This window comes from Ceratotherium simum, chromosome 18, assembly GCF_057802395.1.
Source record: "Ceratotherium simum simum isolate JZ-2026a chromosome 18, ASM5780239v1, whole genome shotgun sequence".
NCBI lineage: Eukaryota > Metazoa > Chordata > Mammalia > Perissodactyla > Rhinocerotidae > Ceratotherium > Ceratotherium simum.
Genome location: NC_141917.1, coordinates 48,498,992 through 48,516,144, shown reverse-complemented (window position 1 = coordinate 48,516,144; position 17,153 = coordinate 48,498,992). Strand labels below are relative to the sequence as shown.

At 34.4% G+C, this 17,153-nt stretch overlaps 1 protein-coding gene across 3 annotated transcripts in view; it reads right to left on the bottom strand.

The window, feature by feature from the left end:
• IPO11 (importin 11) overlaps window positions 1–17,153 on the bottom strand; it is a 220,664-nt gene that overhangs the window by 160,708 nt on the left and 42,803 nt on the right. For all 3 annotated transcript variants that reach the window (XM_087443318.1, XM_087443317.1, XM_087443319.1), the window contains 8 exons: window positions 16,953–17,085; window positions 14,218–14,276; window positions 9,077–9,125; window positions 7,536–7,606; window positions 4,833–5,025; window positions 3,960–4,112; window positions 2,254–2,297; window positions 654–744 (listed from right to left, as the gene is read on the bottom strand). In XM_087443318.1, the coding sequence (XP_087299444.1) occupies window positions 654–744; window positions 2,254–2,297; window positions 3,960–4,112; window positions 4,833–5,025; window positions 7,536–7,606; window positions 9,077–9,125; window positions 14,218–14,276; window positions 16,953–17,085 (793 nt within the window). The remainder of the gene's footprint in view (window positions 1–653; window positions 745–2,253; window positions 2,298–3,959; window positions 4,113–4,832; window positions 5,026–7,535; window positions 7,607–9,076; window positions 9,126–14,217; window positions 14,277–16,952; window positions 17,086–17,153) is intronic.

Below are 17,153 nucleotides of genomic sequence, written 5' to 3'. Positions count from 1 at the left end.
TATCTTTGATCACTTTCTCTGGCCCAGCATAGTCAATTAGTTGCCAAAAGTCAATCAATCAACAAATAGTTACTGAGTGTGCCAGGGACTGGGAATAATGTGAACAGAACAGATGTGATCACTGGCCCCTCCCTGGAAGATGCAGTATAGCAGAAAGGTCAGAAATGATAAAATCACAGTTAATAGTTAAGTAATTAATTACTTCTATACAGAGTGCGATGATAAAGTGCTAAACATTTCACTTCATCATTCTCTCTTAAATCCATCATCTTCTTTCCATTCCCACTGCCACCATTCTGAGGCTAATAATCTAACCTCTTCTCCTACTACTTCCCACAACATTCTCCAGACACACTGTTTCCCCAAGCAATATACCTGACTGCCCGCTCTTCTGCTTAGGCTGCTCGCATGATAGCAAAATCTAACTTGCACATTCACGGCCTATCTCAAGGCCTTCTTTTGTCAATTGCCCATTCTTGTTCTCTATCCTGAAGGCCACCCCTTCAGAAAAGAACACATTCTATTCTGTCTTCCTCAAATTCATATCTAATATATGACCTAGACAACAGTGCACTGCACATAGCAGGCACTCAAACTACTTTAATTGAACATTAATTAATAGATGAATCAAAGTATCACAAAATATACCTCACCTTGAAGTGTTTGCATCATTTCTAGAAGTACAGGAGTAAGAGTCTGATTATATTCATGGAATATATCTATAAATAGTACTTCAGTGCAAGGCTGGAAGGAAAAAAATCACAAATTTCTAATGAAGACAGCGGTATATTATACTGATTAATTCTACAACAAAGCAAAGAATATTCATTCTTAAAATCCTAAAACTCTGCAAATGTTTCCAATTCTTGATGTTTTTTAAAAAAAGTAGAATACTATTTTTTGTAAACATAGTGGGAAATAAAATCAAATTATAATAATTTAATTCATAATATATAGAAAGTTTATTTCACTATTCCAATTATTTGGCATTATGCATTAAAAAATATAAAACTACAGAGAGAAAATTATTTATATTTTTAATAATTCTTTAAATTAAAAAAGGAATCTCTAGCCACATTCATTTATAGATTCAGTACTATAAATGACCGGCTGTCCAGGAATTAATATGTTAAAAAGTACATATCTTCTTAGCAATGACATAATAAGTAACAATAGTAACTCATGTATTCCATTCACCACATAGAGTAGCATTTCTTCTAATGGACACAAACAGTAACAGAAATCAGTGTTAGCTACAGAAAAAGGATGAGTCATTTTGGTTCTTAAAAGTAGTGAATCACTAGATATTTCATTATATAAAGAAATTATCATTAAATTTTGAAGCTATTCTGCTTTATGTTTAAAAAGGAATCTTATAGATATACATACTGAAATATGTAATGATGAAATACATCATCTCAGATATTTACTTCAAAATCATCCAAGTTGGGGGGGTGGGGGGGTGGGGAGAGGTGTGCTTATATGAAACAAGACTAGCCATGAGTTGATAACTGATAAACTAGGTTTTGGATACAGAGGGACTCATCATATTATTCTATTTTTTAATATATTTGAAGTTTTCTATAAGATAAAGTTTTAAAAAATTAGAGCAGTGAATTTTTAAAAAAATTTTAAAGCATTAATAATTTCTCTGATTTACGTCTCTGGTTTTCTATGTAAACTTACGAAACTAAAAACATTAAGACACATTTTTAGAAAAATAATGGCAAATTATGTAAACACCAGTCTCCACAAAAAGAACAGTTCAAAGACCACATTTGATAAATCTTCCTCAAATGTTGATCATATCAATAAACATGTGTAAAAAGCATTCTATAAAAGCAATGGGCTGATCTCTGAGAATCACAGTAGGCGGTAAGAGAAATAATATATCAAAAGCAACTTTAGAATCACTGAAATACTTAGGAGGGAAAATAAAATCATTCTAGCCAAAAAGAGGTAGCTTTCACTTTTAAGAACATCTTCTATTTGTGCAATTACAATTGTTTACCCATCAATTTGACTGCAAAATGAAGAAAAATCCAGTTTGTAAACCCTCAATTTAACAAAAAAAATTTTCAGATTAACGTTCACAATTTAGGTAAGTAGTTTCCTCTCAAATATAGATTCTTGCAATTATAGATGGTTTCCTATCTAACTTAATGCTTGGAATCTTCAACAGAGGATCATTCTCTACAAGTTATAGAAGTATTACACTTTTCCCTATCAATTTTTCTTTCAATTAATACTTACCCTCAAACTGTATTTCCAAGAATCTCCTCCTGTTTCTTCCACTGCTGCAATTAAAAATATGACAAATGACGCTCCCAAGAAATGAATAATGATGTTTCCAAAATCTTAGTTTGGAAAACAAAGATTTTAAATAATATCAGCATAATATTTCTGTGAATTGTTTTAAACATAACACTGAAAGCAAATCCTCGGGAACACAAGGCCTTACACAGATTTCTTTACTATCAGCCACAGCTCAGATGTGTCGATATCACAGTCAGCTACCAAGTGCTTACATCCATAAGCATTCCCACTAATTCTGTGTAAAGGAAAGCTCCAAGTACCTGTCACGTATCTGATATCACTTGATACACTCTAACTATAATCCTGAGACACATTTCATTTCAATACAATAATCATGTTTTACAAGTTAAAATGATTAATCCCATTTTCCATAAATTTCCTAAATTTAAAAAAGTGAAATACTTCAGGGACTTTTAAAAATCTAAGGATTCAGTGTTTCATGTTACAATATTATATATACTGCATAAAGAAAGCAATATGAAACATAAGATTTTTGGCTAAGAGAAAAGCAAAAACAAAAAAGGACACATAGTACAGTGTAGTGCTGTATTTTCTAAATGAACTAAAATAATTTTTAAATGACAAAAATAAGGGGAAGCTAAATCTTCCAAAATGTTTAAGGCATTCTTCAAACATTAGGAAACATATATGTATAACTACGCAAGGTCACCCAGCCAAAGGGACGAGTAGAGGCTAAAATCTATCTACGTCTGACCATGGCCGAAGTGATTCACACACAGGCACTTTATACACACATAGGCACTCTATTAGGCACATAATTCCTTGATTTTCTGTAGCAAGGGCCTGGAGAGAATTATTCTTACTACTACTAAAATTCAAAAAAATAAAAAGATCTCCTGTAAAAACATTTGAACCACCCAAAAACTAATTTGAAATTAAAATTTAAATAGGTAACCCATTCAGCAATTCAGAAATTTTCATCTCCAAAATTTCTTTCTGAAAAAATTTCTACAAATAAAAAATAAAATGGAATGAATCACAAAGTAGAAACAGACCTGATAACAGAGACAAGCAGTTAATTTTGTATTTGTTTTAAATCAGCTGACATATTCATATGAACATCCAAAAATTAAAAAGGTCTCTTTCTGGAGAAAATTCTACATATTTGAACAAGCTACTCACTTTCTGCTTCTCAGTTTATTCCAATGGCTAACAAAGAGAGGATGATAATTTTTTGTGTGTGTGTGGGGAAGATCAGCCCTGAGCTAACATCCATGCCAATCCTCCTCTTTTTGCTGAGGAAGACCGGCCCCGAGCTAACATCTACTGCCAATCCTCCTCCTTTGTTTTTCCTTTTCTCCCCAAAGCCCCAGTAGATATTGTGTGTGACAGCTGCACATCCTTCTAGTTGCTGTTATGTGGGATGCTACCTCAGCATGGCCGGACAAGCGGTGCGTCTGTGTGCACCCAGGATCCGAACCCGGGCCACCAGTAGCAGAGCACGTGCACTTAACTGCTAAGCCATGGGGCCAGCCCCAGTAAGTTAATTTTTAAAAATCAAAATTCTCAGATCAAAAGTGCATTATTAAAATATAATGTTATGATACTTATCATTAAAATAGATGATATCTATTTATGGAAGGGGGAGAAAAGCCAGGCAAAAACTGAAAACTCGTTCTTACTAAAGCCTTCTGGGTCTTCCTCCCACATTGTCAGTTCTTCATCAGTTAACAGAAAATAATGCGAGACTAATCTTCTACATATCTCTGTCAAAGTAGGATATGTAAAGAATGCCATCTTAATCTTATGAGCTTCAAGAGTTTCAGGACTGCTATCTAGAAAAATAAAATTTCCAAGTTAATTATACAGACAAACATTCTACCCAAGTTGGATTATGTAACTTAAATAAATTTAAAAATACTACACTCTTGAGAGAAAAGATATAGTCGTGAACAAATTTTCATCTTTATCATGGACCAATCTCAAAGACACTCTTTCCTTATTCATGCCACACACACATCAGTATTGCTTCTATCTTACTGCTATAGCTTGTACATTACCATACTATATCATCACACTATATTGAAGGGACTGACTTATATACGTCTCTCTCTCTCTCCTACAAGACTTCCTCATTTATCTCAGTACAAATGCACATGAATGAATTCCAAATAATATAACAAACAATTTAACCCCGCCTAGAAGCAATCTCACTTTAGATAAAGTCAGAGAAAACTTTTAACTATACAAATGAATACAGCCCACAACATGAGCTGCAGTGGTGACAGTAGTACTTAATTCTTCAAGTCCCTAGGCTTCAATCGATCTTCTACTATACTACAAAAGACAATCTACTAAATGCATTGCATGGTTTTTAAAAGCTAGCATTCACATATTAAAGACTCTAATCCTTATCTCTATTTTATGTCCCAGCAATATTTTATTTTTCAGACTTAAATAAATCAGTTTCAAAAAAATCACATAAAAATAGCGATTACTTCAGTTAGATTGAAATAAGGAAATGAAAAAAACTAAAACTACCAGTAAAGCATTACCTTCAAAATTTTTGGATGGCTTGTAAGCATAATTTTTGACAATCATCTTAATAAGATTCATGCATTGGACAATGAATCGTTCAAATGTAATGCCTTCACCAACTTCCGTAAATACATAGCTTACAGAAAATTCCAGTGATCTCTGAATTAGAGGAGTAAATGAAAACGGATGCTGATCCAAGAAGTCCAAAAGCTATAAGAAAAAAATTAAAAAAGTATTTCCCCCAAATTCATATAGGAATATAATCATCCATAAGTACATCTTTATAACTTTGCTAATAAACGTTTTAGCAAGTTTCGAAACTTGGTGGAAAGTCCATGAATACACATTTTCACATGTAATATACTTGTAGTACCTCTTGGGGTACGTCATATAGTGTGGATTATATCATCTTATATCTCATAACAAGAACTGTCTATTAATTTGTAATAGTACAGGGTCCAAAATAGACCCACTTCATACTAACTTGATAACAATGGGTAAATATGATACAAAAAGTATAACTATACAAAAGATAGGCCTTTAAAAAGTAATAGATAAAGGCAAAGAATCCAAAAAATTATCCTGCCTTTCCTGCATGAACTGTATTTCGATGTATCAAATAGTTGATGAGAGAAATTTCTTCTTTACAGAAGAATTCCAGCTAATAAATGCAAAAGGAATAATAGCATTAGAATGCCATCATTTTGTGGGGCCAGCCCGGTGGCGCAAGCGGTTAAGTGCGTGCACTCTGCTGCGACGGCCTGGGGTTCGCCGGTTCGGATCCCGGGAGCGCAGGGACACACCACTTGTCAAGCCATGCTGTGGCGGCGTCCCATATAAAGCAGAGGAAGATGGGCATGGATATTAGCCCAGGGCCAGTCTCCCTCAGCAAAAAAAAAAGAGGAAGGTTGGCAGAAGTTAGCTCAGGGCCGATCTTCCTCACAAAAAAAAAAAAAAAAGAATGCTATCATTTTGTAACTCCCAATCAATGGATCTAAGCCATAATCATCAACAGCTGCTAAAATCAATGGGGAAAGGCTGTTGAGAAACTTCATAATGGATAGCACACTCATCAATTTTAGACAACCAGACATCACGCATCTCCTGATGTGATGCAATAGGAAATACAGAGCACCACCTGTCAAGTACTCTTGCCATCCCCATCCTCCTCCACAGAAAAAAGCCTGAATATGATCAAGCCTCTAAATCTAACTACAAATTGATAAGAAATACAGGAGGAAGAGGAGTACGGAGACAATGGAACATGTCAAATAACACATCGAGATGCAGCAGCCAAATCCAAAACATGGAAAATTCTACAGAAAATGGTCTGTGACCTTAACAAACAGCTAGGAAAAGAAAGATGGAAAGAGAACTGACATTATTGAATCCTGATTCAAACAAACCAACTATAAAAAATTTATGAGCAATCTGAAAACTAACTAAAAAGTCATTCCTACTTTTTATGTGATAATGGTGTTAAGATTATGTGTTTGTTTTTTTTAAATCCTTTATCACTTAAAGACACATATTCAAATATTTACAGATAATACTATTTGATATCTGGGATTTGCTTTAAAACAACCAGCAAGGAGGGGAAGGAGAGGAAGCACAGAGATTAAACAGAATTGACCATGATCGTATGTTGATAATTGCTGAAACTGAGTCATGACCTCACAGGCACTCAAAGTTATTCAATTCTATTTGCAGGCATGTTCGAAACGTCCCAATTTTAAAAGCTTTAATAAAGTCATAGAGATCATAAATATGAATTTCATAAATAAAATTATTTATGAATACTGCACAGCCCCACTGACTAACCATATCATCTTATTTTACTTTGCTTTGTGTTTTTTATTTTTAACTTAAAGGGTATGAGTCAACTTTATACTGGATCTTAGAAGATTAGGTAGGCTTTTGCTGTTGAGGCTATTTGGAATGTGCGAGTTGGAAACAGATAACTGAAACCAAAGGTAACTGCTACCTAACCACAAAAATAAGAACAGCTCACTCCTACTCCTTTTTCTCCCCTCCCAGGGAACACACAACCTCAACCCTATTAAAGAACCTTCAATGAAACAGGGAAAATAGGCTACAGATTTAGATATTGCCACCTGTCTTGAACCACCTGTTTTAGTGCAATACAGTCCTCAAACCAGGTCTTCCTGAATGCTATAACCAAATTCTTTGCACCTCTCCCAACCTCCCAAGCCCAAAATTTCATAAAATTTAATATTTTTTATAAAGCTTAACTTTATCAGAAATTTATACACATTGCATAGCATAGTGTACCCTTATAATTCTACTCAAAAGATGTTTGATATTGATGATGATAATCTGTCATTCTGAATTGACATCCTCACATGACACTGCCTGCTACATCTGATCTACTTCCTGCTGAGCTGCACTACTATCTTCTTTTTCCAATGGGTCTGAGAATAACAAGCTTTAGAGGAATCAACTTCTCTAACATTTATTAGGATTGATTTTTTTAAATCAATACTATGATATACAGTATATACATTTAATTATTATATGCATTCTAAAGGCTTCAAGATACAAAGGCTGTGTTTTTTTTGGCTTTCCTATAAGCAGTTAGAAAATAAGTTACTTCACACTAAAGTAAAAATGTCTGCTTATAAAAATATCATTCTCCTTACTGAACTTGAGTATGTGTACATTATTTGAGAAAACATACTTAAGATAAAAAGAAAACTTACCACTTTAGTAAAAAGAATGATGGTCTTTTCCAGTCTATCTCTACATACATTATCTGTACCTACACTTCTACCTGTTAAAAATACATTTCAAATATTAGTACAAGTTGATAATATTCTACAAATTAATAACCAAGACAATGACAAAACTTTTTACAAAAATATTTTCAGATGTATTTTTGCATATTTTGCATTATAAATTCATTAGTGTGCATTCCCAACTCTAAACAAATAAACCATCAAAATAAAGTTTTTAGAAAGCAATACCAAGATTTGCACTTAACAGACACAGTAATCCTCAGTGCCGTACTTCACAAAATCACTCCTAAAATACAAACTGAGCCCATTTTAAAGTAAAAGGGTAGCAATTTTATCCAAGATTCATGAATCACATTTTCTAAATCTAAATTAGTCATAGTTGAAATACTTTTCGAGAAACATAAATAAAAACAAAGCATTCAAAGATTAACGTACTCATTATTTTTCCTACATCTTTTGACAATTTTCTTCTGATAATTTCCCTGCCATAATTAATTAATTTTTGTACATTCAAATAACGTCCATCAGTCCATTAACTACTCTGCTCTCTAATCATACTCTTCATGTTCTGTCTCATCGTTTATCTCATTCTCCTCTCCTGGAAGGACTTTTATTCTTCCTTCTGCTTCTCCCATGGGGATGACCAGGGAAAAATGACCATTTTTAGAAAAATAAACTACATTATATGAGCCGTTCTATTCATCTTTGCACGCACAGTACCCAGAACAACACCTGGCAACAGACTCAACAATGTTTTTACTAACCTGAAAACGAGTGACATAAAACAATCAGCAACTCCCTAAAAGTGAGTACACTAAGATGTCTCAGGGTAATAAGTCCCCAAATACACACACACATACATAAAAACACACACGTAGACAGGATATACAAACGTATGTGTGCACCTGTAGCATGTGTGTGTGTATATCCTGTATATGTGTGTAGCGGAGGTGCTTACAATCACAGGGAAGAGGAAAGGACAACAAATAGACCACCAGTATAATACAACACAAATGTAAATGCTAAATTCCTTGTGTGGGGTAGTGGATTAGCAAGGGTCCTAAACGTAAACCAGTGAAGGTTAATGAACAAGGGATTTACAAAATGAAAAGTACCATTTAAGGAAATTTATAGTATCATATAGATATGTAAAATGTACTAAAAGATACAGAATCTCTAAGAAGTCTAAACAGCATTTGGCATTGGATCTACACTTAATGAATAGTTGTTAAACATATGGATGTCTACATGGAACAGAGTAGTAGCAACAGAAATATACAGAGCAAGGAATGGACACAAAATAGATTTTTTTTTAAAAAAGCTTTCCTCAATACTCAGGCCAAGACAGATACATGAAGACAAAGTTGAGCTTCCAATTTAACTTCAGAGAATTAATTATCAAAATACAAGATTTTATAGCCTCTCTCCAGATTTGCAAGTGGAGAGCAGAAGCTATTAATGAATAAGAATTGTACAGTAAAAACTACTGTCATGGAAGTACTTACTACATTCCAGAAATTGTTTTAGACGGTCAAATATTCCATGTAAAAAACCCTAGAAAAGAATATTTTTTTAAGAGTCTCAATTTATTCTGATATAAACATTTACCTTACAGTTTTTCAGGGATACTAAAACAAGTCTATCACATCATTTTAAAAAATTAAGATTTGATAAAGTAAAAAACATTCCACTATTTTAAACAAGTCTTCTACAAGAAAATAACTTCAGTATTTCATCTCTTCAGTTACCTAAATCACTTTGCAATAAATATTATTTATTAAGCATTCTATTTCACTAAATACTCTCTATTCTATTTTTCTTCACAGCCCTTATAACCCTGATACACTGTCTACCATCTACCTTCTCCCACTGGAATATAAGGTCTGTGAGAGCGAACTTTGTTTATTGCTCTATGACAGAATCTGGGAACAGTATTTGGCAATAATAAGTACTCAATATATGAGTAAATGGTACCAATTATTTAAAGCAGAGGTTCTTAATCTCAAGTATTAAATGCATTAGCCTTTAGAGACCAGAGAAGACAAACATTACCATTTACCATATGGGTCCAATGAACTCTTATTTTTTAATATATATTTTAAAACATGTTATGAAAAATTTACAGAAACAAATATAAAGGGATAATGAAAAACAACTTAATTAAAATTCTTAATTTAAACATTGCAGACCTCTTTGTATCAACCAATTTTGGTGTATAACCATCATAAAAGATGTCGCATGTCCTTTTATTTATTTATTTATTTTTTGTGAGGAGATCAGCCCTGTGCTAACATCTGCCAATCCTCCTTTTTTTTTTTTTTTTTTTGCCGAGTAAGACTGGCCCTGGGCTAACGTCTGGGCCTATCTTCCTCTACTTTATATGGGACGCCGCCACAGCATAGCTTGCCAAGCAGTGCATCGGTGCGCACCCGGGATCCGAACCGGCGAACCCCGGGCTGCCGCAGCGGAGCACACGCACTTAACCGCTTGCGCCACCAGGCCGGACCCCACATGTCCTTTTAGCAAATAGGATGGTTCAGGTCTTTCTCACAAAATACTGTACAGTGAAGGCCTTCCTGAGGAACAACTAACTAGAACAGAACACTGTATTTCCTCTTGTCTTGAGAAATATATTGTTCACTCATCAATTCTTGAGTGTGAGACTACTGAACTAGGATATCATTATCTGAAGACTCAGAGGCTGAGATTTTACTTAGAAAATTTCACCATCCTCAAAGGGGTCTAGAGTGCTGCTCTCAGTCTCTCAGTCTCTTTGAGAGCATTCATCTTCTGATTCATCTAAAAATTATAAAGCATCTTCCTTCGTCAATTTTCTTCTCTCTGCCATTTGGGGCAGAATTCTCAACTGAATGCTGAATTCTCAACTGTGTTAAACAAAAGCTAAAAGTAGAGAAAAAAGATAGTATGTCCAGTCTTCTTTTATACCTTCTTGAAAGATGATACAATTCAGTGCCACAGGGTAAGAAAACTGCAGGGTGACAATTAATTTCACTATCGCTTCATCCTTCTGGCAATTCCATCATTCTTCCATTTTGATACTATTTCAGTCTTTTTAAGTACAGTTGAAATAACTGATGGGTAACGATACGGAACAATAAAATAATTCCTAGGATGATGCAACAGCGAAATGTTTCAATATAGGAAGAATAAGATCACTGAGGTCCCACAGGTATCTTAAATTTATACAAGGGTCTCATGGTCCCATATAGCAGTAACTACAAGATAGAAGGAATTTTATTCTACTTTCTTTTAAATAAAATTAGTGTATCATGGGCCACCCTGGTGGCGTAGTGGTTAAGTTCACCCGCCCTGCTTTGGTGGCCTGGGGTACATGGGTTCAGATCCCGGCACGGACCTACACACCACTTATCAAGCCATGCTGTTGCAGCGTCCCACATAAAAAAATTAGAGGAGGACTGCCACAGATGTTAGCTCAGAGACAATCTTCCTCACGCAAAAAGAGGAGGATTTGCAACAGATGTTAGCTCAGGGCCAATCTTCCTCACCAAAAAAAAAAAAGAAAATTAGTGTTATCAGTCAGGATTCTCCAAAGAAAGCAGAAAACTATAAAGGCCATCAATTTTAGTAAGCTCATCAAGAGAATCAGGAACTTCTAGAATTACAGACAGCTGACTAATTTGTAGTCTAAATAAACTAAGTAACTTGACTAATGTTACATAACAGAATAAGAACTCAAATTAAAATAACTATTAAATGGTAATTTACAGGGCATTTTAATTAGTTGCTGAACTCGTTACAAAAATTATTACCTCCCTTAATGCTCACGACATCCAATGAGGTACTATTATTTCATCTCCACAATACGAAAAAGGAAAATGAGTATTAGGGAAGATAAGTAAATAAGCCTGAGGCCATGCTATCAGGAAAAAGCCCAAGCAAGATTCAAATCCACATTTACCTGTCTCCAGAAACCAAAATCTCACCACCATCATATAGTGCTTCTTAAGCATCTTTTAAGTTCCATGTCATTTTTAAGATCTTTATATTATTTGAAAGGCTGTCCTTAATTTGTTAAAACTCTACCCTCTTTCCAACTAGTCAATATACCTTAAATGCTATAATATAGCACTTATAACTGAGTAAAGTTTGACATAGTTTCTGTAGACAGAAGACTTTCAAGAGAAAGCCAAAGGCTCACAGAACACTGACAGTATCCACTGAGAACCACTATTCCAGTTTATAGGAATGTGATTCAAGTCAATTCATTTTTGCTGAAAAAAAAATTGATGAACATATTCAGTATTTTAGTTAATATAGTTTTATGATAGAATAATACTACATATAAAGATAAGTACTGAGCTTTTTGACATGTTTCCACCATATTATATATTCATTCATTTAAAAATAACTATTGAGCATTTACCATACGGCAGAGACTGTTCCAAGCTCTGGGGTGAACAGTGAATGAAACAAAGTCTCTGCCTTCATGGAAAACTTACATTCTATTGAGGGAATTGGGGAGGAACTGTCAAATTGGTTTCTGGAAAATGTTTTTTAGCAGTGTGGCTATAAATATAAATATTTAAAATGTATCAGTATCTAAAATTGTGGTTATTTCTGGATATAACTTACGGCAATTTGGTAATATATACCAATGCTATAAATGTGTATACACTTTAACCCAACATTTCCATTTCTAGGAATTTATCCTAAAGAGATCATTAGAAAAGTACACAATGACATATGTACTCAAGTGTTCATTCCAAAGTCGTTTATCAACACTTAAAAACTGGAAACAGGGGCCAGCCTGGTGGCGTAGTGGTTAAGTTGACGGACTCTGCTTCGGCAGCTCGTGGTTCACCAGTTCAGATCCCAGGCGCGAATCTACACACCATTCATCAGGTCATGCTGTGGCAGCGTCCCATAAACAAAATAGAGGAAGACTGGCACAGATGTTAGCTCTGCGACAGTCTTCCTCAAACTAAAAGAAGATTGGCAACAGATGCTAGCTCAAGGCCAATCGTCCTCACCAGAAAAAAAAAAAAATAATAATCTGTATGTCCATCAATAGATATTTGGGCAAGTACAGTATAGGAATCCTATATCAATTTTATCATTTTTTTAAAAATTAGTCCACCGACAATAATCAATGGATTTACCATTCGATCACTAAAAACATGACATATAACAATATTACTTACATGAGAAAAATATCATAATATACTGAGTTTAAGAAAAAGCAAGTAATGGGGCCGGCCCCATGGCTTAGCGGTTAAGTGTATGCGCTCTGCTACTGGCAGCCCGGGTTCGGATCCCGGATGCGCACCAACGCACCGCTTCTCTGGCCATGCTGAGGCAGCATCCCATATATAGCAACTAGAAGGATGTGCAACTATGACATACAACTATCTGCTGGGGCTTTGGGGAAAAAAGAGGAGGATTGGCAACAGATGTTAGCTCAGAGCCGGTCTTCCTCAGCAAAAAGAGGAGGATTGGCATGGATGTTAGCTCAGGGCTGATCTTCCTCACAAAAAAATAAAATAATAAATAAAATTAAATTAAAATAAAATAAAATAAGAAAATAAGAAAAAGCAAGTAAAAAAACATCATGTAGGTCCCATTTATATAAAATTGAGGAAGAGACAAAGTATATCTAAAAGAATATGCATAAGATGTCTTAAAGGATACTTACAAATTTTAGCAATATCTCTGACAGTAAGTTTTAAAATGATTTTTTATTTCCTATTTCTTTTTCTGTGCTTTTTAACTTTAAAAAAAAAAAGTATGTAACACTTATAGAACAAAAGTCATCATATTATAATGATGTATATTAGCAGTTTTTAAATTCTTTTAACAATAGAACCATTACCTCAATCAAAAGCTTACTGGTATACAAAATATACTAAAGATTAAAAAAAAAAAAGAGTGGCTCTGGTCAAATCTAGTAGGACAGACTCAAAGATCCAATTAGACATACTTTTTCCACAATTCTTGTGCAACCTCCAAGACAATCCACAGAAAGCAACATTTTAGCTGACCTAAACTCACTGTAAAAACTAACATAGATCTGAATATGTATAATACAACCCCATTTTGTTTAGGGATAAAAAATATACAGCTATATATTTTTGCACATAGAAAAAGCAGATGATGCTATACCAACAGTGACTATACATCACAACTTGTTGGGCTTATCAATGAGGTCTTTCCCTCTTATATATTATCTTTTTAATTGATTGCAAAGATCATATATAAATGTTATGATCAGAGGGAAAAAAATTCATTTAAAATATATAAAAACAGGAAAATATCAAGGATATAAATATCTACAATGCATTTGGTAATGTTTTAAAGGCATACAAATTCACAGGAGATCACATGAATTCAAATTCAAATTAACACTCTCAATGTACTATGGCATCTGTTCAGAACTATCCTAGGCCTATTTCCTCTCCTTCACACAATAGCTGCTTTGATGTAGTAAAAACAGACCACAAGTTTAAAAGTATAGTACAACATAACACAGAACAGTAAAAAACTAGATGGTCACTTGATAAAGAAGTTTTAAATGAATGCCAAGTAAAAGGAATAAGCTTTAAAACATTCAGGAAAATACCAAGTACTTTCCCAAAGTCACAAAGAATCAATTACTTCTTTCACTTACCATCACCTCCATATTCTTATGGGGTTCCACAAATCCATTAACAGTTAACTTACGCAGCACTGAAAAGTAAAATCAAATTTTACTTATATCTTGTTTTTTCATGTTTTATCCTATTAAAACCATAATTATAATAAAGACTCAGAATCAAAAAGTTTCATCAAGCTTGGAGGTTAATCTAGCTTAATCCTTTCATTTAATGGATAAAGAAAGGTAACCTCTGGTCATCGGCTGGTTACTAAGTAGGAAAGATGGAACTAAAGCCAAGTTCTTGTGGCTCAAAAGCAGCAATCTTCTCACTTATGATCATAACTACTCATGTTTCTAAAATTACATTTCAAAATTTAGTTTAATTTATACAATTGTTAGTACTTCTCACCTGCAATAACCCCTGTAGGTTGAAATTGAGAAGTCTATCCCATAAATTTTAAACTATGCTTCAACAGTGACCAAAAAGCTTCATTCAGTTTTAGGCTATTAATGAAAATACAGTATCTCCTAAAACAGATACAAAAATTAAACTCTATTTCCAAATCTGGAATAGACTACAGAGCTCAATTATAAGTATTACATTTTATGAGTAAACTGGTGTACGTAGGGAGATAAGTACGATAAAAGAGTTGAAGTCAGATCTAGGTTTAAATTCTAGCTCCAATACCTAAAACTGTATTATTTTGAGCAACTTTTCTAGATCTCACATTACTTATCTGTAAAATGTAGTTACTAAGCCCTACTTCACAGGGTTATTAAAGGATTCAATAATATAACATATGTAAAACACTTAACATAATTCAGTAACAACAAGAATGATGGTAGCATAAGAGATGACAAAATTTAACATCACTTCACTTTAAGAAAACACTGTTATAGACAACATTGCTATCTACATAACTAAACAGTGCCCATGAGGTGAAGACTAAAAGCAGTGTATTAAAATTAGGTTTAGAATGCAACTGTCTACAAGCCCTTCAGTTTCATATCATCAATTATACACAACTCAGAAGTTACTGCATCATTAATAGGAGAAAATAGGGTTCAAATTGAGTCCCTTGTTCTAGATACTCTTTCCCACCACAGGACCTCAGTCCCCACTACCTGGGAGGGTCTTTTTTTCTCCCTTCATCATCCGGTAACTTCCACTTATCGTTTATGATTTTGGTTCAAACATCACTTTCTCAGGAAAGTCTTTTCTGACCATATTATCAGTTATCATAAAAATCATAAGGCCCCTGTCACTGATGCATTTTACATGTATTCATGTGATCATTTTATGTCTGTCTCCCCAGTGCCAAGCGTCTACCTATAATTTGTGTAATGAAATAATGAATACATGCATGTGTAAATGATACTAAGTGCACATAGGTGTAAACTCAGAGATTACGTGTAACAAAAACTCTAGGCCTAATAACAGGATAGAAATTTATAGCCAAACAGAACAAGTATTTTAAAGGAAAATGCTATGGGATTTTTCCAGGTCAGGATGCCTCAGAAATGCTAATGTGTATCTCAGACTTGGAGATGAGGAGGTACTGAAAAGCTTAAAGCAGGTTAATATAAAGTAGAGCTGTGTCCTTTTTGTCAAGAAATAGGCTTTGAAATCAGTTTTCTTGCAAAAATTCGACAATCAAAAGAACTCACGAAAATTCCTTAATCATTAAATACAGTACTTACACTCTGTTTCATGTATATAACCTTATATCGGTTTCTCTAAGTCTTTCTGAGTAAACGTTTCTAAGGCTTCTTAATTTCTTCCTCAAGGATGCTAACAAAACCATCTCCACTCACTTTTATAACCACCTGTACAATGGATTTTACCTGTCAACAGTCCTTTCAAATCATTCACACTTTCATCCACAAGGTTCGCCAAAATGTGCTGACAGTTTGGGGTTTGTGCATCCACTGTCTGGTTAATATAAGTGATGCCACGAGTGGTGCCGAGAGTGTCTGATGGCATCCTAAGGTACCAGGGTTAGTATGATAAAAGGGCTTATGAATAAAACAGAAGGACGCAAAGCGAGCTGGAGTAAAAGAACTAAAGGCTGCTTGAGATCAAACTAAGAAACACAAACTAAAAGAGCCTTAGCAACCAGAACAGAAGGAGAGAGACTGGAAGACAGAATGAGCCTAGCGAGTGTTTCTACTAGAAAGGAAAGGAACCTCGGAGTACAATCATCAAGATAAATAACTAAGCTCAGGAAAGGTGAAACGGAGATTCAGGTGAAGGGAATGCCAACAAGCAAAGCACAGGAAAATACAGACTAAGATGGCACCCCATCAGGGACTTTCTAAAATCCAAGTGAGCCTGAGGTACAAACAAGAAAGATGGACCCTGACTTCTCAGGGTGGGAAAGAACTGGGAGATGGAACTCAACTAAGCCTTGGGGACAGAAGTTTAGGAAAGTTAGCATGACAATGAGAAGGGTAGGAGCCAGAATGAGAAATGTAAAGTAGAAGCAAAAGAAAGTAGAAGTATTTGAAAGGAATGTATTCAGAGCCATGAGACCCAGTAACATGAATATAACAGAAAACTATGGCACACTTTCATAAACTAGAGAGGGTAGAGGAAGAACTATTCTCACAAAAGAAAAACAAACTACAAATAAGCCCTTGTCTCTGTGGGAGAGATTAACCCTATGCTCCCAGGGCAACTAGGAATGGAAAACCCATCCAGAGGAACTATTTGGTATCTGTTCTGAGGTATGTAATTTCAAAAATGAACATATCAAGTTTAATAGTACCTTTCAGTGATAGTAGAGTTCGTTCTAGTGAACTTAGAACTGCAGCTTCATTGCCAGAAGAAACTTGTTGTAGGAATGTATCTGTATGGTGATTCCACAGAGAGCAGGCAAAATTATAAATTCCAGAAGCTAACTGTAAAGAAATATCAACAAATTTATTCACAATATATTATAGATTTCTGTAATCAATTAGACCTACAT